The following is a 24,413-nucleotide window of genomic DNA, read 5'->3' as shown; positions in this document are numbered from 1 at the left end:
CCCCATCTGTACAATGTCAGCACTGCAAGCTCTCCACTCCTTGGGGCCTCAGCATTCAAATGTCTGTAAATGCAGCTTGGGTAACTTTCTCTACCAGGAGAGCAAACCTGGGAGAATTCTCCCAGGCTATTTAAATGTGTTCATGCAGCCCTAATGTCAGCAAGTTGTAAATAAAAAAGATGAACCAGGATCAGTGCTGAACACATTCATGTATATCACTAAAAATATTGTATCCAGCACCAGGTTTACACAAGTTGAGGGGCTGGGCAGGGGCTAAAGCATGGACCCTTCTCTCTACTCATCTACACTTTGAATGGGATTTGCATGTTAGCTTAGTAAGGCCCTGGGCAGTTGTCCTGGTTGTTGACCAGCTGTTATTGTACCAATATGTAGGGCCCTACTGAATTCATGGCAGAACTGGGCTGCACTGCAGCTTCTTTAATCCGGTGTGCCCCTCCACTGCTTATTGGTAGACAGGCCTCACTTGTGGCTTGCTCCTGATCGGTGGGGAGACGAAAACTGTGGTTTAAACATGATGCCATTTTGGGCCTCTCAACACTGATTGGCCAAGGGGCCCTGGCAACCCTGCTGCTTGCTGCTGACTGGCAGGGAGGCAAAAATGATGCCATGTTTAAAACTGGTTTTCTCTTCCCTGATGATCAGGAGCATGCTGCAAGTAGGGCCCCTTCGCCAATCAGCGAGCGTGGGGTGTGCGTGGGGGAACCTACGAGATTAAAGGAGCTGCAGCACAGCCTGCTTCTGCCATGAATTTGGTAGGGCCCTACCTATATGACATGACAAGAAGAAGAAGGATGGCATGAGAGTTAGGGTTTTTAAGAGATCAGTCAGCTGTGGACTTGCTATACAGCCTACCACACAATGTATCTGTGGGCATGTCTACATCAGACGCTGACCACACAGTAGCCAAATAATACTGTGCAGTAGCGTGTCACAACATGAGCAGTGCTAGTATGTGACTGTGTAGTATTATTAGGCTACTGCTCAGCAGTGTCACTTAAAAGATGTTTGCTGGTAACTCTGGTTACTACACATTTATTTAGTACTTACTTATGCATAAGTACTAAACGTATGCACGGTAACCACTGCACAGTAATGTCTCATGTAGATGCACCCTGTGTCTCTCCATCTGACCTGTAAAATGGGGATCCTTGTGTATCCTATCTTTTGTCCATTTTCTGGCTTCTCTATGTAGATTGTAAGCATCTCAGAATATAAACTGTCTCTTCCTATGTCTATAAATAGTGCCTAGAATATGATCCCAATAACATGTGAGGCATTTATGTATTACAGTGATACCAAAATAGAGTACAATAAATAAAATTAAAAATAACTTTCTTAAAATGGAATGGATAAAACCAGTCATTAGATCCAATGTGAATGGGCAAACGGATGAGTTTGATTTTTGCTTAACTGTCCATTTCCAGTAAAAACCAACAAATGGCTTCTAAAAAATGTTTTACATCCACCTTTCTTGGTGTGTTGCTTAATATATTCCAAAAACAGGATGAGGGAAAGCATGACTTGAGGTCAAGAAAATCACCTGAAATCAAGTTTCTGCTGTTGCACTTCAGCATGCCAAGTTGTTCTGTCAAACCAACTTGTTTTCCTTCTTTCTGTGTTAAAAGCCCTCTCATAATGAAATATGTCATGAAGTCTAAAAATAGAGCAAAAGAAGCCATGCCATGCAGAAAGGCATTCTTCAGCTCTGAATTCTCTTCAAGAAGGGATAAGTTAATGAACATGTTTTGCTGACCAAAAGTGCTATTAATTTAACTGAGGTCCTGCTTTCTTACTGTTCAGCTTATTTTACTGTAAAAGTGAAACAATTCAAGGGACTGAAGGGAAGCTAGTTCTTTTTACATAATTTTGAAACACAGTGGGCATGTCTACATGTGCCCTTGACTGTACAGTTGGACTGTGTTAAAGCAAGTACTAAATGACTGTGCGGTACCCACTGGTACTGTGCAGTCCCAGTGATGCACCGGTCGTTTCCTACTCTACTGCACAGTAGCAGCAGTATCATAGTTAGTGCCCGCTGAGGCTATGTTGCCGTATTTTGTCACTATGTTGGCATAGTGTCTCATGTAGACACACCCACTATGGTGTATTTTTTCAAATAACTATTGCATAGCTGATGCTGTAAATTAGTGGCAGGGATGACATTTTCAGATCTGTACAGGAAATATTTCTATTTGCTATCCAGACTTCTATTTCTATTTCTATCAAACAAAACAAAATATAGACATGCCTATTTATTTCCTTTATATTTGCATATTTTCCAAAATGCCCTGTGCATAATATTTGCTATGTAAAGATGATCCAGTTGTTCTGGTGACCTGGCTGAAATTCTTATTTCACCACAAATTGGCTCTGTGACTTCCTTCTCTGAGGGGATTTAAATCTACAGCTGCTATTTCCCAGGGCAGCATTGTAATAATCAGACTATAGGCAATTCTGGGAAGGATTTCCTCAATATCTCCTGTTCAATATATTCTGCTTTGCAAAAATAATTATTCATTGGCACACCAACTGGAAGCCAGGTCTCCCCTTCCCAGAGGAGTGACCTAATCACATTTGCAGCATTCTGGCCTTAGTGGACCCCATTCTTGGCCTCTTAAGGGCATGTCCCTACTGCAGCAGGGGTGGATCTCAATGAGGAAAGGCGTGATTGTGAGTATGTCTGGCCTATTCCTGCCACCTGCAAGTACATTCCAAATCTCACGGTTCACCATCAGACTGCTCTGGATCCATTCCTCCAAACCTGTTCTGAGCCCTTAGTTTCCAGCATGCTCGAGAGCAGTTGCTGGGGATGAGTCCAGAGTGGTCTTAATGGCAAATTTCAGGTTTGGAGTGTATTTTCAAATGCAGGTATGCAGGGTGTAGAGGGGGCATGGTTGGCCCTGTCCTTCCTGGAACCTGCTGTGGCCATGGTGCAGACATGCCCAGACTCCTCATGCAGTGTATAGAGAGGCTATGCACCACCTTTGGGGATGAGAAATCCACCAGGTGACAGGACACCTAAAATTTGTGTAGTATAAAAGGAAAATGAAACTGTAAATCTGATCTGTAACCCTGTCCAATACACTGCTGTTTCCATCTAAAAATCAAACAACCGTAAACAGTGCATTAGGATTACTAACAGATGTTCAGTTAAAGGCATGATGGCATTTGATCCCTGATCCCAACAATCATGCCTTCTGTCATGACACATGCATAGCAGGAGGCGTGATTTCAGATTGGGTATCAGATCCCAGTCACGCCATATCGCCAGTGCAGGGGGAGCCTGAGAACAAGTGGTGCTCCTGTGGCTGGGGACACAAGTCAGCTGATCAAGGTTTCCCTCTGTGGGGCCCTTGGCTGTCAACTGATTAGGGCTCTCAGCCATGAGACCACATGGCAACCAAGCATGGCAGGGAGCCCTAATCAGGTGACCAGTGCTTCCAACCTCAGGAGCCTATCAGAGCCCTTCAAGGCTCCAGTGCTGGCCACACATTCAATTTAAGGTGTGATGGGAACCAGCTACAATATTATAACACATTTTTTGTGTAATAATTGTGGCTTACTCCCTATTTATTGCACTATTTAATTGAATGAATGCCTGACTTAAAATACGATTAACTGGTTAATCATGTGACATGTCTTAAGTGTAAAGTCCACAAGGGGCATAGATGCTTATCACAATTTGGAGCAAAAGTGGGGATGGCCACAACAAATAATCATGGTGGGAAGTCTGGATTTTTCAGACAGCATGTGAATTAAAAATACACATGCCAGTGTGGCCTACAGCAATGAGTGGATGGCTGGGATTTAGGAACACCTGTGTGCTGTTCCTGATTCCAAGCAAATCACTGTGGCTTTTTGCCAAATTTTCCCCAAGAGGGTATAATGAGCATTATATCATTCAGAATATCCCATATACACGTTCTGCAGGTGACAGATCATCTATCATACACGTCTGCCAAGAACTTTTACTATGTAAAGCAGTGTATAAATCAGAAGTTGTAGTAGCATTTTGCCCCAGAACCCCGCATTGGTAAAAAATGTCCAATGCAAAACTGGCCCATCAAGTATTTCAGTGTTAAAGGTCCAAACTCAGAACCATGCCAGAGCTGCACTCAGTTGACCTCGAAGGGAGGATGGAAAGGCAAAAGTGGCTGCAAGTTAACTCTGTGTCTTCTGGATCAGCCATATCCTTAGTGGTCTGTAGTGAAATGTGGAGTATCTTCAGCATTTCTCAGGGGTACATCTACCTGCCTGTAGCTTGAAAAGTTTTTCTGGCAGAATGGTAGAGTTTTCCAATCACACTTCTTGAACCGGGGCTGGGATGGGGTGGGCGTAGTACTCCTGGGCACATCTACACATGCAGTTAATGCACATGAACGAACTCCAGAGCTTTTTGCTCTGTAGTTTACTGCTCCCAAGCACCACATCTTCACAGACACCCACAACTGCAGCACATTGAGCCAGGTTGGAGCAGTCCTGGCTGGCAAAGGGCCCAGAGGGTCAGCCTGCCAGCCCAGGGCTGCTCCTCCCAGCTCAACTTGCTGTGGAGAGGCTGAATGGGGCATGAGGGTGCTTCAGCATGAGGCTAACCAGCTGACAGTCCCTGCACTGAACCATCCTCATGCCCCAGCCAGCCCGGGTAGTGTCTACACATACACTGCTGTGGAATAAAATAACTCAACAACGGGATAATATTTATACTTACAAATACCATCCTGCTGTGGAGTCAATCAGTTTACTCCAGCCTAATAGGGGCGCACATGTAGTTACATGGCATTTCCTGTGCAGCTGATTTGTCTACTGCACCATAAATGTCTCATGTAGATGCATCCCTTGAGTGGTTCTTTACTTTACTTTCTTTTACTTATAAAGGGGGAGTCCTGAAGGAGCTGGTTAAGCTTTTACACTTACAAATCAATGCAGCAAAGGGAAGGATAAGTGCCTGAGACTGTATTCTTATAATGATCTTTACTCCCATTAGAAATGTTAAGTAGCTATACTTCAGGAAGAATTTCACTATAGTTACACTTGTATTTACATTCTTGTCAAAACCCTCACTCTGAAAGGCCTCTTCAGAAACACTTTTGGTTAATTGCCTATGGTGTTAATTGAGGATGGCAACAAAGAATGTTTCAAATGTTGGTATAAGCCTAAGTAAGCCTAAATCTGATCTATCACTTTTAACTGTCTTGTGAAGAAAAAGCCACATCTGAACTGTGGCTACATTGTCTCCCATCAGGAGCCCAACATATTGGCTGATTAAATGTATTTAGCTATCCAAATAGCTGACACCTTCCAATGGTGGTTCACACACTATCATTTTTCTTTTTATATAAATAGGAGTAATGTCTCTGTGACTCGGGTTTTCATCTGTAAATTGGCAAGAGTAATATTTTCTGTCTCCTACCGCATTTTGTTGTTGTTGTGACCTCTTCCAGGCAAAACTGTTGCTTTCTGTGCCTAGGTACAGTGAGGCCCTGGATCTTCATGAGATCTTTATGTTGTAATACAATCATTGTGGACATTACTGAATTTTTGCATAACTCATTGCTACAGGATGTGGTTCTCTAGACCAAGATGGAGCATCATAGTTTCATAGTTTGTAGGGTCGGAAGGGACCTGAGCAGATCATCAAGTCTGACCCCCTGCCATGGCAGGAAAGAATACTGGGGTCAAATGACCCCAGCAAGGTGTTCATCTAGCCTCCTCTTAAACACCCTCAGGGTAGGAGCCTGCACCACTTCTCTTGGAAGTTGGTTCCAGATCCTAGCCGCCCTGACTGTGAAGTAGCGCCTCCTGATATCTAACCTAAACCTGCCCTCTGCCAGCTTGTGACCGTTATTCCTGGTCACTCCTGGCAGTGCTTGGGGAAACAGTGACTCCCCCAATGCCTGCTGATCCCCCCTAACTAGTTTATAACAGGCCACAAGATCCCCCCTCAGCCTTCTCTTTTGGAGGCTGAACAGGTTCAGGTCCTGCAGCCTCTCCTCATAGGGCCTGCCCTGCTGTCCCCTGATCATACAAGTGGCCCTCCTCTGGACCCTCTCCATGCTGTCGACATCCCTCTTGAAGTGCAGTGCCCAGAATTGGACGCAATACTCCAGCCGCGGCCTGACCAGTGCCGCATAGAGGGGGAGGATCGCCTCCTTGGACCTGCTCGAGAAGATGCTTGGTTTCTATTTGTGAGCTCTAACATTGATCTTAATGCTTAATCTCTCCATACCGCTGTTTCCCATCTGTAACTATGCATGTACCTCACAGAAGGTTTGAAGGGAAACACATACCAAGTGTCTGGAAGATATAAAACACAATGAACATTGTTCTACTTCCTGCCTTCTTGCCCTCACTCCAGGAGTGAACTCATTCAATTCAGTAAGAAGTTCACTTTGGATGTTCAGTCTGGCACATCGCTGGATGGTTTCTGTCCAGAACAGGACTGATTCAAGTGGTCAGACAGCCGGTGAAAAGTGGAGGAGAAAGGCAAGGCCTCTCACTTTCACACATATGCATGGCCCGTCTACTTAATAAACTCACTGTACTTGGGAGGCTGTGTTACTCTGAGCTAAGCCTAAAGAAGCAAAACTATGTCCAGGTGGTGTCACAGATGGGCATGGAAGAGGCTAACTATCCCTGCCTCTCAGCAGTGCTAAATACCCTGAAGTCACCTTCTGAAGTCTGTATGAAACAACATGGCTAGAAGGCCCTGCTGCTGGGTATGGCAACTTTACTGTGTAAACACATACTATGTGATATGCATTTGTGCAGACAGCCATTGGCAAAAATTAAAATCTGTTAATTAAGCTCTATTAGTTAAAGCAGCTAGTCTTTCTCACTGCTGCTAGTAGCATCAGAAGCATTGGCCTTTGGTCGTGACTAGGATGGAGACACATTAAAAATAATGAGTGAATGATGAAGAACTATGTGTGATCCTTGGGCTGCACACACCAATACAGGCAGCTGGGGACTGAACAGCCCTTTTGTTTTTATTTGATGCCCATAACTGTGCTGGGGCTTCTCAGGTCTCCAAGCCTATAATTGAGATTTTATTTTGCACAGCAGTCCCGCAAGAGCTGGTTTTATTTATTCTCTGTCTGCTGCCTTGTAGAATAACCCTGAAAGTAAACAAGTTGTAAATTCTGGATGAGTCCTTTGCCACAGTGAGTCACTCTTTCATTTTAAGCATGGCACCCATGGTGCACACAGTAGATTTTTGTAAATTATGCGTCCTTGAAAGGGCAGAGAATAAGACCAGGCTCAGTGACAACTAAGCATGCAAGTCACCCTAGCCATGGCACCCTAGCATGATATGCATTAGGGATTATTTTCTATTGTGCAAATGAATCATGTCCTCCTTGGAGGAGTAAGTACCCACAGAAAGACAGCTGGGAATGTTGATTTCAAAAGGAGATTGTAATTACCAAGCCGTTGTGATTGATTTCATAGAGGATCAAGGGGGTCTGACTCATCAATAGGTCAGCTCTGCTTTTAAAATTAAATGTCACTTGAGTTGTGCTGGCATAGAACTGGAGAAATGCTTCATAAACCAAGCTTGGCTTGTGCACGTGGGGACCCCTCTACATGTGCAAATAAAGTTGCAATAGGATTTAACCTGCAATCCAGACAATCACACCTCCTGCCATGACATGTGCATGGCAGGAGGTGTGATTGTGGGATCATGAATCTAATCCCATCATGCCTTACTGTTGGTGCAGAGGAAGCCTGAGCCCAGGCTCTCTTGCACTAGTAAGAAGCAAGCTGCCACAGCTTGTATCCCAGTGTCCTCAGAGAATGAAGCGCCGAGCTGTGGGGAGGTCCTCATATACCCCCACAGCTGGAAGACCACAGCTGTTGCAAGCTTCCAGAGCCATGGATGCACATGGGCCCCTCTCTCCAGCTGGGAGCCCCAATCAGCCAAAGGGGCTCCAAGCCACAGGGCCCCCTGCCACACATTCAATTAATGGCATGATACATATACATATTTTGAGGAACAACTTTGTAGCTTATTCCTTTTTTCATCACATCATGAATTGATTGAACGTGTGGCTGGGTGATCAAGTAAGTCCTGATTAACTTGTTAGTGTGACACAGAAATGGGGCCTGGGTGTACACATCCGTGTGTGTGTGTGTATTATCAGCAGTCATATTGTCAAGGGCTCTGATTTCTGTAACACATATCAAGGCCACTGCCCTTTTCTTTATTACTATATTCCCTTTAGTAGTTCTTGATTAGCAAGTCTTATAGACATCATCATAAAATGCTTCTATTATGATCTAACATTCATTAACTGCCTCAGTCACTTCCAAATTCATCAGAACCAAGGACTAATTCTTCTAAGGAAAGAAGATCCTTAAAGTGCCTCTAAACATCTTGTGTCCCACTTATGTGCCCACTAGAGATCACTAAGGTTAAAGTGACAAGGATTAAATAAACAAGATAATGGGCATTAACACAAATTGAACTTGCATGACAAATGTTGAGCCAGTGACCTGCCCCTGTGGTGCCCTGTTATACCAGGTTTCTAAAAACAAGAGCATTTTCTGTTGCTCTTTAAAACTCTTCATCTCACCACATTCAGTAGTTATTATACTACTAGTAAATATCTCTCACTTAATATGTAGCACTTTAAAAAAGAGGGATCTCCTGTTCCCCCCCGACCCCCGCCCCATTTTGGTCTCTGTATGCAGCTCCAGTAACACAAAGGGGCTCCAAAAGGGGCTCAAAAGTGTTCAGGGAAGAATGCTGCCTCCAGGTTCAGAAATATTATTGGGCTAAGACAAGCCCTTAGCTTTTCTCAAAAGGGTTTGCAAAGATAGCAAGTCAGGGTGGAGTTTAAGTCCCAAGCACTGTATTTTCAAAGTAATACAGGGACAGGCTAATCATTAATTTAAAACACTATGAGAAATGTTGCCTCTCTTTCTGCTTTCAAACTAAGCATTATGAAACAGATTTTTCCCACCTTATTTGCTATTTGAAATTATTTACCAAATGGTCTCCCCCATTAAGTCTCTGTCTGTGTCCTTTTTACATGAAAAGTTCATTACAATTGTTCTATGTGGCAAATTTCAAGTTGGAGTTTTTGCAACTGGATGCACAAGTCATGTGATATGTTTCTTTCCCTTCAGTGAATGGGCAGAAGCTCATCAGGAGTCCAGTGCAACTACTGTAATTCTAAATCTGAAAACTGTTTTCATGAATGTGCTCCAATATTGACTTAAAAATTGCTGGTTCTCCCACATGTTTACTAAAACATTTTAATGAAAAGGAACAGAGAAGTGTTTACAAATACAAAGCTTCAAAACTTTTTTTTTTTAATTCAGTTGAAGGGCCAGTCCTTTGAGTCATTTTGAGCTTTATTTGAGGGGAAGCCAGTGGATGTTTATGAAGGCTAATTTGTAGGAAGCTCATGGCTATTAGGGTTTTTTTAGTATTTCCCATGCTCAATGCTCTGATCTTGCAAACATACTTATGTATAGCTTTATTCACATGAGCTGATGCATTCACTTACATGAGACTGCTCATGTGGGTAAAGCTACCCATCTGTGTTTGCCAATGTGTGCAGGACATGGGGCTTAATTAGGAGGGGTCAGATTTACAAAGGTACCGGGGTACCTTTCTGAGCATATATTAGCTTCTGAGCTTTTATTAAATAATTATTACTTCCCTGTTCTTTCAGTGCTGGGGCACTGGCAGTACTCTCATCTCCCCTCCTTTTCCTAGTGGTATGTGAAGGTGTTCCAGTACTTCGGATATTGTTCTTTGTAGTTGGTGAGGGTTGAAGTGGTGATTTGGGGAATTTATTTAGTTAATGATACGCTGCAAATTCAGGGACTTGATGGCTCAGAAGATTCATTCCAGTCCTATGTTTCTACTGCAGAAAAATTCCCAAACAGGTTTACAAAGCAGGCTAGGCATCTGATTCCAGCTGGTTACAGCGATTAAGCAGTTAACCTGCTAGGTACTTTTGTGGTCTCCCTGTGTACCTATCTGCATTTGTAAGCATCTAAATAGCTTGTTGTTCAATAATGCCTCAGAGCCAAGGACTAGGCATAAGACTGCCTCTTCCAGCATCTGAGTTCCAACTGCTCAACATTGGGCATGTCTACACGAGATGCTTTAGTGCACATTAGAATAGTCTAATGCACACTAAAGCATCAGCATCTACAAGTGTGCAGGACTTACTGCACAGTAAATTAGGCTAATGTGAAGTTTGCTAGTACCAAGAAATACAGGTACTAGATTAACCATGCATTAGCTACTGTGCAGTAGAGCATGTGTAGATGCTGACCAGAAGCAATATGCTCCTGGTCAGCCTAGGCACAGTGGGAGCTTGGGATCTCAGCCTGCCTCAGCAGCACTGACTTGATGCAGTGTCCCTTGGTTAAGCAGCAGCAGCACCCTGACCTCTCCCCTCACTTTGCTTGCTGAGGGAATGGGGGAGCTCTCTGTTCCCGTTCCCCGTGCTGCTCAGCTCCCAGGTCCTGCCAGGAGATAAGCAGCACTGGGATGGGGAAGCTCTCTGTCCTTGCATTGCTGGCCCAGGGACAGAGCTTCCTTGACCCCTCAGCCCTGCTGCTGCCTGTGCAGCATATGCCCTAGTCATCTCCCACTCCCCACCCATGCTTGAGAGGGGGAGCTGGGAGCTGAGCAGCACCAGGACTGGGGACAAGGAGCTCCCCCATCCCCTCAGTAGGCAAAGTGAGAGGAGAGCTTAGGGTGCTACTGCCGCTCAAGCATAGGGCATCACCCCAAACCAGTGCTACTGAGTTGGGCTGTGACCCCAAGCTCCATGAATCTGGGACCTGTCCCCCACTCTGAGACAGCTCCTCCCCACTCCCTGGAGCCCAGGCCTGACCCCCAAACAACATTAACACACTACACAGTTTCAAATGTGTATAGCTAATGTATTAAGTAAACTAACTGGTAATGTTCAATTAGTCTCAGAGGTGCCTTGTGCTGACATGTGCTTTCCACGAGTAGTGCAAAATGTTCCTTTTTATATATTTATATAATTATCTGGGGTCAACACAGTATTTAAAAATGTTTCTGTCTATTGGATCTGCAGTGACTAACTAGCATACCATAGTTAAGGGTACCCCATTTTTAGAAATCACTTGGAGTCAAGAAGTCTGCTTCATTCAGTGTATTAAGTCTAATTGGCTGGCATTATGTAACATGACCTCTGCTCAGTACAACTGATTTCGGTTAGTACATGACAGAGCTTTTTCAAGATGCAGCTCCCCACACAAATACCATTAAAATCCCAGTCTGAAGTTACTTCATTTCTACAAGGCTGTTTTTATTTTATTTTTTCCTTTGGTGGAACTATTTTTAAGTACTTACCATTCTTTTCAGTCATTTTGCTTTCCTTTGCTTTTTGTGTGTGCATGTGTGCTTGTTTGTGTGGATGCATGTACAAATGTGTATACCAGGTTTAAGCATGTGCTTTGCTAAGCTGGGGCAGCAGTAAGGAGCAGTATAATAGAAGGGGCCCTTTTCAGATGTGTAAATGTAGGAAATATGCAAGAAGCATGGTTTCTGGGGGGTATCTTTTATCAGATCACCTGTATTCTTGAGAAAGGTGGTAGACAAGATCTGGTGGGCACTTTGTGCTCAAAATTGTCTAACATCTCTCCCAAGTATAAAATTGGTGCAATAAAAGATATCACCAAAAACCAGGCTTTTTTTCTTTCTTTCTTTCTTTTTTTTGGAGGTATCTTCATTTATGAAACATTTAGCATTAGGTTTGGAGCTGGGTAGCTCCTGTCTGCCCTCCCCACCCCCACCCCCCTCCACACACCACACCCCTTAATATCTGAAGCGGCTGGTATATTGCTTCCTTGACTACTACTAATAATTAACTTTCCTATGGTATTTTATCTCTTCAAAGCACTATGCAAACATTAACTAATTAAAGCTTATGACACCCTTGTGATATGGGGAAGGTGAGCATTATCATTCCCATTTTTACTACCAGAAATTAAGAAACAAAGATGTTAAGACCCAAAATGTTGAAAATTGGATGTCTGGGTCCATACAAACACCAAGAAGACTGGCTTCTCCATAGCTACTCTATACCACACCACCAGCCCTAAAAGTGGTATAAAATGGAGGTCCACTTCAGCATATGGAGGGATCGTCCAGTGACATGAATTGTCTTTTGGCTCTGCAATTGGTATATGGGGCATTGCTGGAGCCTCTTAGAAATCCCTCATTGTTTCAAAATTCCCTGAGAAACAATGAGGAATAACATCATTTGACATTCCCCGCCTCTTTTTTTCCCCTAGTCCTACACCCAGCCATCCACTTCTTGACATGCTTGGCCACACTGAGAAGTCCATCCCTAAAAGCCAGAGGTCCCTGCACAGTTGATAACTGCACCATGCTCAAGAGCCTCATTGTAGACAGCTAAGTCTGAAACATTTGGCATAAGTGACTTTTTCAGCACTACCCAGTACATCTGTAGCAGAGCTATTGGTTTTACTCTTTTTTATTGGTATTACTGCTTCTTAATGCTGTATAAAGATAAATCAGGTGTTCCTGTCTTCTCAGTTCTGTGCTTTATCCATTAAATCACACAGCCTCCTGCCTTTAGCTTTCACCATTCATTATACAGGTAAGTGTGGAGCAGAGAACTGATTGAATATATTTAAGGTAGGAAAAAGCACTTTGTCTTCCCTCACAAAACCGCAGGTTCTTATTACTAGGTGAATCTGAAGTGGTTTTGTTGATCTCACACTAGCACTCAGTGGCTGCATCTACACATGCAATTACGGCACATGAATAAACTGTGGAGTTTATTTGCTCTGGAGTTTATTGCTCCTGGGCACACTGTTTGAATGTGTATATTTTAATCTCTGCTGTTTATTCATGCACAGCACACTGAACCAGGTTGATCCAGCCCTGACTGGCATGGGGCTCAGTGGGGTCAGCCTGCCAGCCCAGGGCTGCTCTCTGAAGCTCAACATGCTGCAGAGGGGCTGGTTGGGGCACAATGGTGTTTTAACACTGGCTAGCTGGCAAGCAGTCCCCACACTGAAGCTCCCTTGTGCCTCAGCCAGCCCCTCTAGCATCTATACATGCACTGCTGCAGTTTTTTACTCTGCAGCAGGATAATACCTGTATTTACAAGTAATGTATTTACAAGTACTATCCTGCTGTGGAGTAAATTAGATCACTCCAACCTAATAGGGGCACATGTGTAGACACTGACACATTTACTGTGCAGCTAATTAGTCAACTGAGCAATAAACATCTTGTGTAAAGATGCCCAGCCAGACCTTTACTATTTATATTACAAGTACTAAAAGGGCCCAGTCAGAGAACAGGACCCTGTTGAACGAGGTGCTGCACAAACACAAAACAAACAAATACTTATAGCTCCATTCTAAGTGAATTAGCTGAGGTCAAACTGGGAAGAAAAGTTGGAGCTTAATCTTTTTAAAGAAAAATTGAAATCTGAATTCATTCCTTGTTTGCAGTTGAGGGGAGTCTAAAGAGAGTTCTCCTTTCTAAGTTTCTTTCAAATGGAAAGCTCATCAGGTCTGGGACAGAACTCCATGTTCGGCTAGCATCTAGCACATTTTGGATGCTGTTGCAATAAAATTAACCACAAAAAATAACTCCAGCTGGGCATAAAATAACAGGCATGAAGTTAAACAAAGCAGACAGTGCTCTTATACTAGCTGCCTTTTATTTTACCTTTGAATATCCCATGCTAACCCTCTTACCTGTTACAAGTGGTGGGATGTGTATTGCAGGTGTATCTTTTCTCCTGGGTTTTTTCTGTTCTAAATCAGTGATCTGAGAGAGTGGAGTCCCTTTTTCCTTCTGGAGTTTCTCTGAGAGCTCATACCTTTGAAGCAAATTGTCTGAAAAGTCTGAGAGGATGGCTGCAGGGAATAATAATAATAATAGTAGTAGTAGTAGTAGTTACTTAAGCCTTGTCAGCCTTGCATGCATTGACAAAATTTGCACCTGTGTGCCTTTATCCTGGAATATGCTGACATAAAACTTCTCTAATGAACAGCCCTGCTCTGTGAAAGCACGGTGCAATATGCTATTGCTGGTTAGGAACTGTATGAATTTCCTTAATATAATAGTGCCTTACAAAGCACGACTGACAGAACAGTTAGTAATACAGCCAAACCAGCTATACCACTGGTTTGAGCTCAAAAGCAAAACTGTGATCCATAGATCTATTTCACGAGAGCTATGCAATCTCATGAAGGACATGTGAGGCAGCACAAGTGTGACCTCCCAGAAGTGATACCAGACATTTTAACTGGTGTGATTCTATCTTACTCATGGGACGGACACAAGAGGTCTAAAGTCTAAACTGCCAAGCAAATTTGTTCTGGATCCCTTTCTTCTAAGGAGACAGCATTTTTCAGAGGCTGGACACATCTGCAAACAGCCTTGAGGCTTATCTTTAGCCTAATGAATATATCCACTGGATTCCATTTAGTAATATTAACATTTTGTTTTCTCCACTGTGATCTGCCAGAAATACACAGAGGAATATATCAGCAGTTGTTGGCTAAATACATCATTTAGGGGTGCACGGGAAATGGGACTGACAGTATTACATTCCAAAAATGCAGTCTTTTCCTAAGAGAACTGCCCTCATTAGTAGAAGAAACTAGGTTTCTCGGTGGATGTGGCACAACCCATACATGCAGGGGACTCTGGGAAAGCTGTGAAGTGTTACTTGCAGTTCCTTGCTGATTTTTCCCTTCTCCCTTCCAGGTATGGCAAGGGAAATTGTCTCCTTTAAGTCAGCACAGCCCTCAAAATCCACAGACACAAGGAGTTCTTTTACTTAGGCACTTTTTGGCTTCCCTGAAACCCGCTGGCTAGACTGAGCCCTGCCAGGATTAACATAGCCACCTGTGTTTGGGCAGGCTGATGCTATGGAGAAAAAAGAAAAGCCACCTCACTCCTCTTACCCTGGGAACTAGCTAGTTTCTCAGAGCTTCTGCACAGGGAGCAGTCATGGCACTGAGAGTGACTACAAATGGCACAGGCATACATGATAGTTTAATTTGACTGGTTTTCGGTTTGGACCAGTGCACATTCCAACTCATAGAAATCAGTGCACACATAAGCAATGTATTTCAAGGAAGTGATGCAAATATAAGGCTTAGGGTCAGGGGTTTTAAAAGTATCACCACTGAGCTAACCCTGATCCCAGCGAAGCCAGTGGTAAAACTTCCAGAGATTTCAGTTGAAGCAGAGTTAAGCCAGTGATGACTGGCTTTGAAAAATCGTACCTTCCTTGTTTACCCAGGCTTCCACATGTGCCCGCAGAGGGGAAGGAAGATCTAGGGCAGCAGTGTGCTTTCTATTCAAGTCCAGATAAACCAAAGTGGACCAGGTGGTCAGATTTCAATAAAACTAAGGACACATCTACACGCTGCCTTACAGCGATGTTATTACTGGGCCGTGCTTTAGTACTTCCTTTTGGAGGTACTGAAGCACAGTGCAGTAACTGCCCATGCTGTGCCATACACGTGGCCATGGCGCACAGTTATTTTTAGTAGCCACTTCACTGTAGTGGTGCACTATAATAGGGGAGCGCGCCACTGCAGCAAGGGAGCTGCTTGTCATGTGTAGACACCCGTGGATGCTACGTCACTGTAGTGCATCACTACGGCAAAGTAGCGTCATGTGTAGGTGCACCCTAAGCTTCATTTAGTTTGGAAACTGAAAGTGGTATCTATCACCTGGGATAGGTGGTGGGGTGTGTAATGCAGGTGTGTCTTTCCTCCTTGGCTTTTTCTGCTCCAAATCAGTGTTCTGGGAAGCCTGGATGACTTTACCCTTTCTTGGTTTCTTGTTCAGTTCACAACTTTTAATAAGCTGTTCTGAAAGATCATCTGCATGAAAAACAAAAGATACAGAGCTGATGAAAAATAACGAACAGCAATGATTATGCAGCTAAAGGTCATTGAGACACCGTTTATATAACTAAATAACTGGCCGTATTTTTGCACACCCATTATTTGTTGGCTGTGATGAGAATACTTTGGATTTGCACCTACTGGAAGCCACACTTGACTCAAAAGTTGCAGAGAACGTCAGTGTACTTTGTATAATTCTTCACCATTCTGGATGCTTATGCAAGCTGACAGATCAAACCTTTTGAGGCTGACTCACCTCTAATAATATCTTACAAATCAGGGCTTGTGTTTTAAACTTGGCTCTGATGGGATTCATCGGTTTGCATTTTCATTTGGGCTGGATTTCTGATCTCACTTACACTATTTTCCACTGTTATAAGTCTGTTGTCTACGGACAAAAAGGATGATCTCATAAGTAAGGTACTGGAAGATCTGGATGTGGCTGCAAGGTCTCTCACAAACTGCTGTGTGTTTTTAGGTCAGTTGGGTCAGTTGCTTAATTGCTATATGCCTCAGTTTCCCACCTGTTGGGATAATGAGGATAATCCCATTAACCTGCTTTGTCCTTATTTAATTTAAACACTAAGTTCTGCAGAGGAGAGAGCAGGTTTTTTTCAATGTGTTTATACAGCACCTATCAAAATAGGTCGTTGAACTTGGCTGTGAATTATAAGTTCTGGAAGCAGAATCAGAACTGATGTGTGTGTGCATGTGTGTGTGTGTGTGTGTGTATACTGGCAGTCCTTGACTTACAACGTTTCACACTTACGTTTATAAATTGACACCCTGTTTCAACTTTATGACGTAAGTTTCAACTTTACAACACGTGATCTGATACGATGCCATGCCAGTGAACAAGTTTGCTGCATTGCCCATCTCCCTGGAGAACATCTGTCCAAACTTCCTTGGACACTTTCTTTAAGAAAGCAGATAAGACTCCAGAAAAACCTGCAGCCCAGACTACGGAGAAGACGCCAACAAGAGCCCTTCAAAAAGTCCAGCAAAGTCACCTCAAAGAAGTCCTTCCAAATCAATACGACTGCTATTTACAATATAAATACATTAATGTAGCTATATTACTCATCTATAATTGATCAAGTATAAAATTTTGGGGTATTTTTGGTGAAAATATGGTATTGGGCCTTGGTTCAGGAACCAATCCCCCATTTATAATATTGTTTCTTGTGAGAAAATTTGTTCCAAGCTACAACCTTTCGACTTAAGATGCAGTTTTCAAGAACCTATTGTGTCGTAAGTCCGAGGATGGACACACACACACACACACACACACACACACACACACACACAGTCCTTAGACTTATGACATAATTGGACTTAAGACATAATTGGTTCTTGGTTCAGCATATGTATATATGCTGAGTAAAACAGGTTTATGCAACATGCCTAACTGTCAAATAAATTAAATTTGTGTTTCAAATGATACTTTATATAATATTTGATAAATATGGATGTTACAGTAAGCTGGCTTAGTAAATCTTCCTGGCAATTTTGCAAGGCTGGTAAAAACATAACATTTGAAGCAGAGATGAGGAATATGAATATACAAAAGGATCTTTTATCAAAATCATAAAGCCTCATATTTAGACGCGTATCTGAGCAAAGATGCCTCTGGTATTCTCAAGGCAACAGTATGTAAAAAGCTAGCTCTAGAAAGGTAGCACATTAGTAAATGAAGGTAAAACAGCACTTAAAATTCTCTCTCAATAGAGACCAAAAGGAGATTTTGAAATCTTTTACTGAACTTGCATGCAGTAGTAATCTTTTACTGAACTTGCTATGGTAAAGAATAAATGTTATTTGGGGAAAGCTCAAATATTTTGTGACTTATTATTGTTTAAACTATAAAATATCTACAAGTTTTTCATCAGAGAGAAAAATAAGTGAGTCTCTCCCCTTTAAATTAAGGAGAAATGCAGCACCAGCTAATATGCAGATGCAGGAAAAAAACCTCTTTGCCTGTCCATATGGCATCAGATGTGACACCAGAAGGCATAATCTATCGGGTTTCAAGAGGGCTCAGTTGTACTGCTTGGGGGGAAAGAAGGCAATGACAGTGTTTAGCGATGTAAAGGAGAAACCTCTCTAATTACAGTCAATGACGTCATGTAATAACACTTACCTAAATGATTACAGTGCGAGTCTCGCTTGTCCAGTCTGTCTTCTGGGATATCAACTGGCTGTGCATATTCTGTTGACATCATTGAAAAGGTTTTCTCTTCTAGCTACAGCAGCAAAAAGAAGCATGGCATAAAATAGATTTATTCATATTTATCATTATATATATTCATGTATTGTTTCCAGATTTCACAAAGTTCCTGTTTTCAGACTTATTTTGCCCTGCCTGACTGCTTTCAAAATATTTGTGAAGTGAACAATTTCCCCGTCTTTGGTGACTGCTGCACTGAAAGACCCTAAAGCAAGATCTCAAAGTCAAGATAGGAGCAAACCAGTTGGAGGGTTGGTAATCACTGGTTTTGAAGGAAACTTTCCGAAGGACACAGTCACCTGGAAATCCAGTAAATACGTTAAATGCCCAGAGTGCATCTGTCACTGTTGTTTTTACTGCTATAAAGTATTTATGGAAGCCTAGCAAACATCAGAGCACTCGCAGGGAATGCCCTATAAACACGTGAAATGTATGGGGCTTTCCTCTATTTTTATAAATGATTTTGCCACTCATGTTGACTTGAGAGACCCAAGCAATCGGAGGAAATTGACCACAGAGAGATGACACTGAAACTGATCGTATACAAAATAAACTCAAAAACTAAACTCATTGAAATTTTTTTTAATCTTTTTCATTTTTGTCATCTTTAGTAGTGCTTGGGTGCAGTTAAAAAAAAAAAAATCAGAAAGAAATGAGATTTTAAAATCAACAGTGTTTCATGAAATTTTGATGGGACAGAAATAGAAACAGGAAATTCTACATAGTGGTCTATGTGACTCATTCAAATTTTACACTTCTTCAGGGCCTCCTGTGATATATCTGAAGAGATCTTTCAAAAGGTTGTATTGCTGCTAGTGATTTGTGACTGCAATTGACACTTCAGCTTTTTGAGGTTTGCTACACGTCTCTTGCTAAGCTCAGTTGTAGAAAGCTGCAACAATTCTCACAGGCTGCTTCATGGTATCTCAGATTAAGAAGTTACTTTAAAAGAGATGTATGGTAAAGATTTTCAAAGAAGCTTAATAAGCTGAAGCTGTGGGATGTCAAACAAGATAGCTCAGGTACTGGCAGCAGCCCAGCCGTAGCAAAGAAAATTAAAAATAACAGGGAGGATCTCAAGTCTCAGGCCTCTTAAGTGTCCTGGGTGTTTTGGAAAAAAATACTTAGATTTTCAGTCTGCATTTGAGTTTTATCCGTGATGGTTTAAATCTCTACAGGTGTAAATTTTAATCTCTAATCAAGTTCTAAACTACAGGGTATTATTTAGATTAAGAGTATGCTTATATCACTTCTGTGGGGTCCTTGAGAGGGTCACTGAAAAGCAGATCCTGGCCACCTCCTGGCAGATCCTCTTTCTGCTCATGCCAAACCCAGAAATGAGCAATGAAGCTGCCCTGAGGGTACCTTTCACCTCAGCTCCACCAGTGTCCTCCATCTCTACCTCTTATGTGATCAAGAGAGACAGTAGGGGCAACTTCAGAACAGCTTTGCCCCCATATTTTGGAGGCTGGCATTAGGGGTGAGCAAAGCAGGTCCTATTCAATTTGGATTCAGCCCAAATTGGGGACAGTGATTTAAATTTGCTAATTCAGATCACTGTCCCTGATTCGATTCGGCTGAATCCGAATCTAAAGATTTGATGCTGATTCAGAGAATCAGCGATTTGGACATAGGCACAGCTTTAAAAGTTTTTTCTACATACTTTGAGGTACCAGCATGGCTCCTGATTGCTGTGATATTGCACTGGGGCAAATGGAGCTTCCCACAGGAATGCGGGGGGGCCCTCCATGTGCTTGGCAGCAAATCAGGAAGTGGACCAGAGGTACTTGCGGGTCTGCCAGGTTGCATGCCGGAGTGCCCCCTGGCTCAGCAGTCAGCCGCAGGGGGACCCTGGGTGCCCCCCCAACCCTGGAGGCACCAGTCACTGAGCTGGGAGGGGGACCCAGCATGATCCTCAGGGGACCCACAAGTGGACCAGAAGTGCTTCTGGTCTGTTGCTGAGTGTGCTGGGGAGCCCCCTGTGTTCCATGTCCCCCAGCATCACAGCACTCATGAGCCCCTGCTACCTAGAGGTATGTAGAAAAAACATTTAAAGCTGTCTCTATGTCCGAATCGCCGAATCTTTCTGAATCTCTCCGAATCGATTCAGAGGGTTCTGATTCAATTCGGAGAGATTAAAGGGTCTCCTGATTCAATTTGCATTCAGAGATTTGGCCATCGAACTGGGCTGAATTGGATCAGGGAATGAAGCTTCACACAGCCCTAGTTAGCACGTGCAAATTCAGACAGATGGAGCAAGGTTTGTGTTTCAGCCATGTTCTTTACAGTCCTGTGAAAATAGCATAGACATTTGCTATGATATCTATGGGTATGCATAGCCATTACTTTTAGATCAACCCCCTAACCCTGACCAGGCTGTTTTTAGTCCCCCAACTCCCTGACCTTGGATGGACAGTTCCTCCACCCCCTACTCCCCACCCTGTGGATCTGCCAGCCTCCTGCACCACAATCCCAGCAACAACCCCTGAACCTGTCAACCCCCTCCCCATGGACCCACTAGCCCCTCCAGTTGTCCCCCCACCCCATGTTGCTTACTTTAGTTTCCCTTTCCATCATACTGCTCCTGGTCTATCTTCACATGTCTTAAGGTGAGCCACATGAGCATAGACAAAGTGCAACAAATGAGTTTATGTACCCTAAGTGGGCTTGGGTCCCCATGTATGATCCTATTTTACCTTGTGCAAGCACCTGAAAAAAAGATTAGCACGTCTACATGCTACCATTTTAGCCTAAAGACTAAGTTACAAAAAGCAGCAAGCAGGAACATGACCCACCCACCTTCTGCATTAACTTTTTTAGGGACTTGAATAGGGTGGAATATGGTTCACCTTAGGCACCTAATAGGTTCCAGCCTTCCATGTTTGTTACAAGATACATTTGTAATGTCTAATAATTTCTTCTTAATGGCTTAGGCCCAGATCTTCAAAGCTATTTAATCACCTTCCCAAGTGTGGGCCCAAGTGTGGGTCTTGCAGGGTTATAAATTCCCTCAGATCTTAAAATAAATTGCATCTGAGGGATTTCATCACTGCCATATGCAGGCACACCTAGAACCTCAAAGGTATGAAAGTGCCTGACTGGCATAGGCTTCAATGCACTTGGACTTTTGGGTTTTAACTTTGTAATTTTCAAAGTTAAATTAATTATCATTTGAAATGGTTCTGAACCATAATCCTGTACAAGTTGTTTGGTTTGCTTGGCAGATGTATACCAGAATAACTAAAGACATACCTACAAATTTAAAGGAAATAAATTTCTGTCATTTCACAAACATAGATAGCAAGCATATCATTGGTTTCAGTGGGCTACTTTTCTGTTAGGAATCTTTTCTCCCCACATCAGTGAAATAAAGCAGACCTCATTTCTTGTGAACAAAGAAATAGAATTGGGAAGCAGAAAAGGCATGAGATTAGGCTAATGGGAGAGATGAGGAAAAAAGAACCACATGACAGCGGAGGAGTGGAAAAAGATGACTGATAAAAGCCAATGAGGAGCTAAGATTGTGCATTTACTGTATTCTTCTGGAAAATGTTCCCCAGTTTTCCTTGTAGAGTGATTGGCCAGTCACCATTTCATAGCATCACTTCTGCTGATGGATTAGGAGATAAATGAAACTTTTAAAATAGAAAATTACCGAATGATGAACAGTGAGCAGTGAATATTTTCAACCAGGCCCAAATACTCCGCCTTGTTTGTGACTATGAATACATATATGAAAACTTTGAGAAACAAAGGCCTAGCCATGTAAATAATGGATAAAAAGGAGAGTGGCCATGATTATATTTTGGGCTAGAACTTCAGTAGGGGCAAGTTGTTCTTCACCGAGTCAATGAAGCAACACGGATACAACTAGAAAGGATATGGGCCACAATTCCTCCAATCATTTACTTAACTTTAAGCATGTGAGTAGTTTTCATTCTTTCAATACTTATATGTATGCAATTGCACAAATGCTTAAATGTCATGCTGTGGCCTCAGATTTCCACTGTAAACACTATCCTGTTTACTCAACAGACACGTGTCTACAAACGCCACCTACCTTTAATGAAAAGAACAACGTTCAGCTTATCTTCAACTAAGTAATACCTTTGATCAAAAAAAAAACTTTGAATACCTGCAAGCATGATATGACTGCCTTATTTATTGAATGTGTAAATAAGTGACATTTGTGGCCTCAGAAAAAAAAAAACAACCAGTAAAAGTTGTAGCTAAAACACAACTCTGTTTTCTTGGGATACTACATGACATTGCTGGGAAATCTTAAAAAGCCATTTTGTAATTTTAATGAGAAGCTGTTCTTTCTTCTTATGTGCCATTTGTTTTTTGAGAGAGTAACTTAGCAGTTAACCAAATATTATTATAGTGGGAGAAGCAATAACTCTTATAGGTAACTTGGCCTCGGTGTTTCCATTCCAGCTGTCTGTTGAAGTTACTTATAACTTGCCAGCACTTTCTACTTTCCAGATGAATGCTTCTAGGTTTGTTCTTTACTGAAGGTGAACTTGTTAGGAAAGTTTTGAGTGAAAACATTCAATGCCATTTTGGATTATGAGCAGCCTGAAAAATTAGACTTTATTTTGAACAGCTTTGGTATCAAAACAGCTGGAGATAAAGCATTTTTGTTTCATATGGCAATAACATTCACTGAAAGGAATTGCTTTTAAGAATTCAGATAACTGATACTGATTTGAGTTGTAACCTAAAAAAATATCCAGTTTTGCATATACATTACACAGAAACGTCAAAGTAAGCATATGTGCAGAGCTAAAAAATAATTGTCTAGTGTAAGCTGAGAGTTTCAAAAAAAAAAAAAAGTTTAAAATTAAGGCCCTAACAATCCTTCTCTCCTGACTGCTTTTTGTGTTACTGAGTGCTCAGCATCTTTAAGATTTTTTTAAATAATGGAGATCAGGTCTCCTATTTTTGCCCTGCAATAAATATGGAGCTGATGATTCATGTATCCTAGGACAACCCATTACAACTATAAACGTCATAAAGGAAGCAAAGCTTACAAGATATTTTGTAGCGGTTATAAAGCTGTCAGAGTCAGTCACTGATTTCTTGTTCTTCATATGTGACCTGGATTTTCTGAGAAGTGCTTTGTTACATCACAAGAACACCTCAGTGGGATTCATTGTTCAGAAGGGAAAGTTATGCAGAATTTGTCTGGACATATTGCATGAATTTTGGCAATGCTTTCACAAATCAGTTATCACTATCTGGATAATGAATTTTTGAATAACACTTACAAATTCTGAATGGGAAAAAAGTTTGGTGACTCTTACAAATCATTAAGAGCTTCCTTCAAATTAGCATTATATGCATTCATTTGCTCGAATATGAGCATAGTTTTCAGCTGGACTTCATGTACTTCAAGCTGTAGCTTGCTAAACAGTCTCTGTACCAGGAAATTAGTCTTTTTTACAGGATGGACTAAGGGTTCTTTGCCCAGTGCCATGTGCACTGATGTAAGAGCCCCAGATTCATCCTTTGAGCATCTGTAATGGTCACTGAAGTTGTTAATCAAGCAGTCACTGAATGGATACAGATTTTCTATCAGAATTAGGATTCAACAGTCATTTAGATTGATGCTTTTGAGCTGGATTGCAAGTTTTTGCAACTCTCCCTTAGAGGCATGCAGTTGAAAGAATTATTTGGATTCTCTTTTTGGGCTGAAAAAAGGCAGGGACTGATGGTCCCCAAAGGGGCTTTCTGTAGCTGGCTTACAAGTTCCAGTTTTGAAGGGAGTTTTTTTGTAAATAATGTATAGCATAAAACATAAATGAGTCTTCTTATAGAAAGGGAAGAGGGAGAAGTGGTAAGGTAGAGTGAAAAGCCAGTTACTCTGAATAGAGTAAGTCACCTGGCCCCTGTCAGGAGGGGATCAGCTCACTTTCTGAGTCATTGTAAACCCAAATGAGAGGTTTGCAGAAGTTGGGGATGCTGCTGTGAAACATCAGGAATGTTTTATCCTCTATCATTAAGTTTGCTATTATAGCACTGTGGCCAACATCCAAAAATCCTGCAATAATGTTGTGTTCAGAGGTCATCTACGTGTTACTTTTACTGATGAAATTAACATTTTGAGTGAAATAGTCACTTGAAGGAAGTCTAGCTGAGTTTTCAATTAAATATAAATGTGTTTTACACAAAGACTGTCAAAGAAAGTCTTTTCTTATATAGATTTGAGATAAGCCAGGCTTTAGCTTTACGTATCCAGGTGGAACCTTAGGGTCAGATT

General features: G+C 42.1%; 1 protein-coding gene across 3 annotated transcripts in view; it reads right to left on the bottom strand.

The window, feature by feature from the left end:
* Positions 1 to 24,413, bottom strand: part of PPP1R17 (protein phosphatase 1 regulatory subunit 17) — a 31,541-nt gene that overhangs the window by 2,456 nt on the left and 4,672 nt on the right. For 2 of the 3 annotated variants that reach the window (XM_019538220.1, XM_019538218.1), the window contains 4 exons: positions 18,065 to 18,167; positions 15,748 to 15,900; positions 13,753 to 13,914; positions 1,413 to 1,675 (listed from right to left, as the gene is read on the bottom strand). In XM_019538220.1, coding sequence (XP_019393765.1) covers positions 1,428 to 1,675; positions 13,753 to 13,914; positions 15,748 to 15,900; positions 18,065 to 18,146 — 645 coding nt within the window. In that variant the 5' untranslated portion in view covers positions 18,147 to 18,167 and the 3' untranslated portion in view covers positions 1,413 to 1,427. Of the gene's footprint in view, positions 1 to 1,412; positions 1,676 to 13,752; positions 13,915 to 15,747; positions 15,901 to 18,064; positions 18,168 to 24,413 lie in introns of those variants that run through there. The other variant, XM_019538221.1, reaches the window with a different exon arrangement.

This window comes from Crocodylus porosus, unplaced genomic scaffold, assembly GCF_001723895.1.
Source record: "Crocodylus porosus isolate Cpor-Errol unplaced genomic scaffold, CroPor_comp1, whole genome shotgun sequence".
NCBI lineage: Eukaryota > Metazoa > Chordata > Crocodylia > Crocodylidae > Crocodylus > Crocodylus porosus.
The sequence above is the reverse complement of the archived record's forward strand: the minus strand, read 5'-3'. Positions and strand labels throughout refer to the sequence as shown.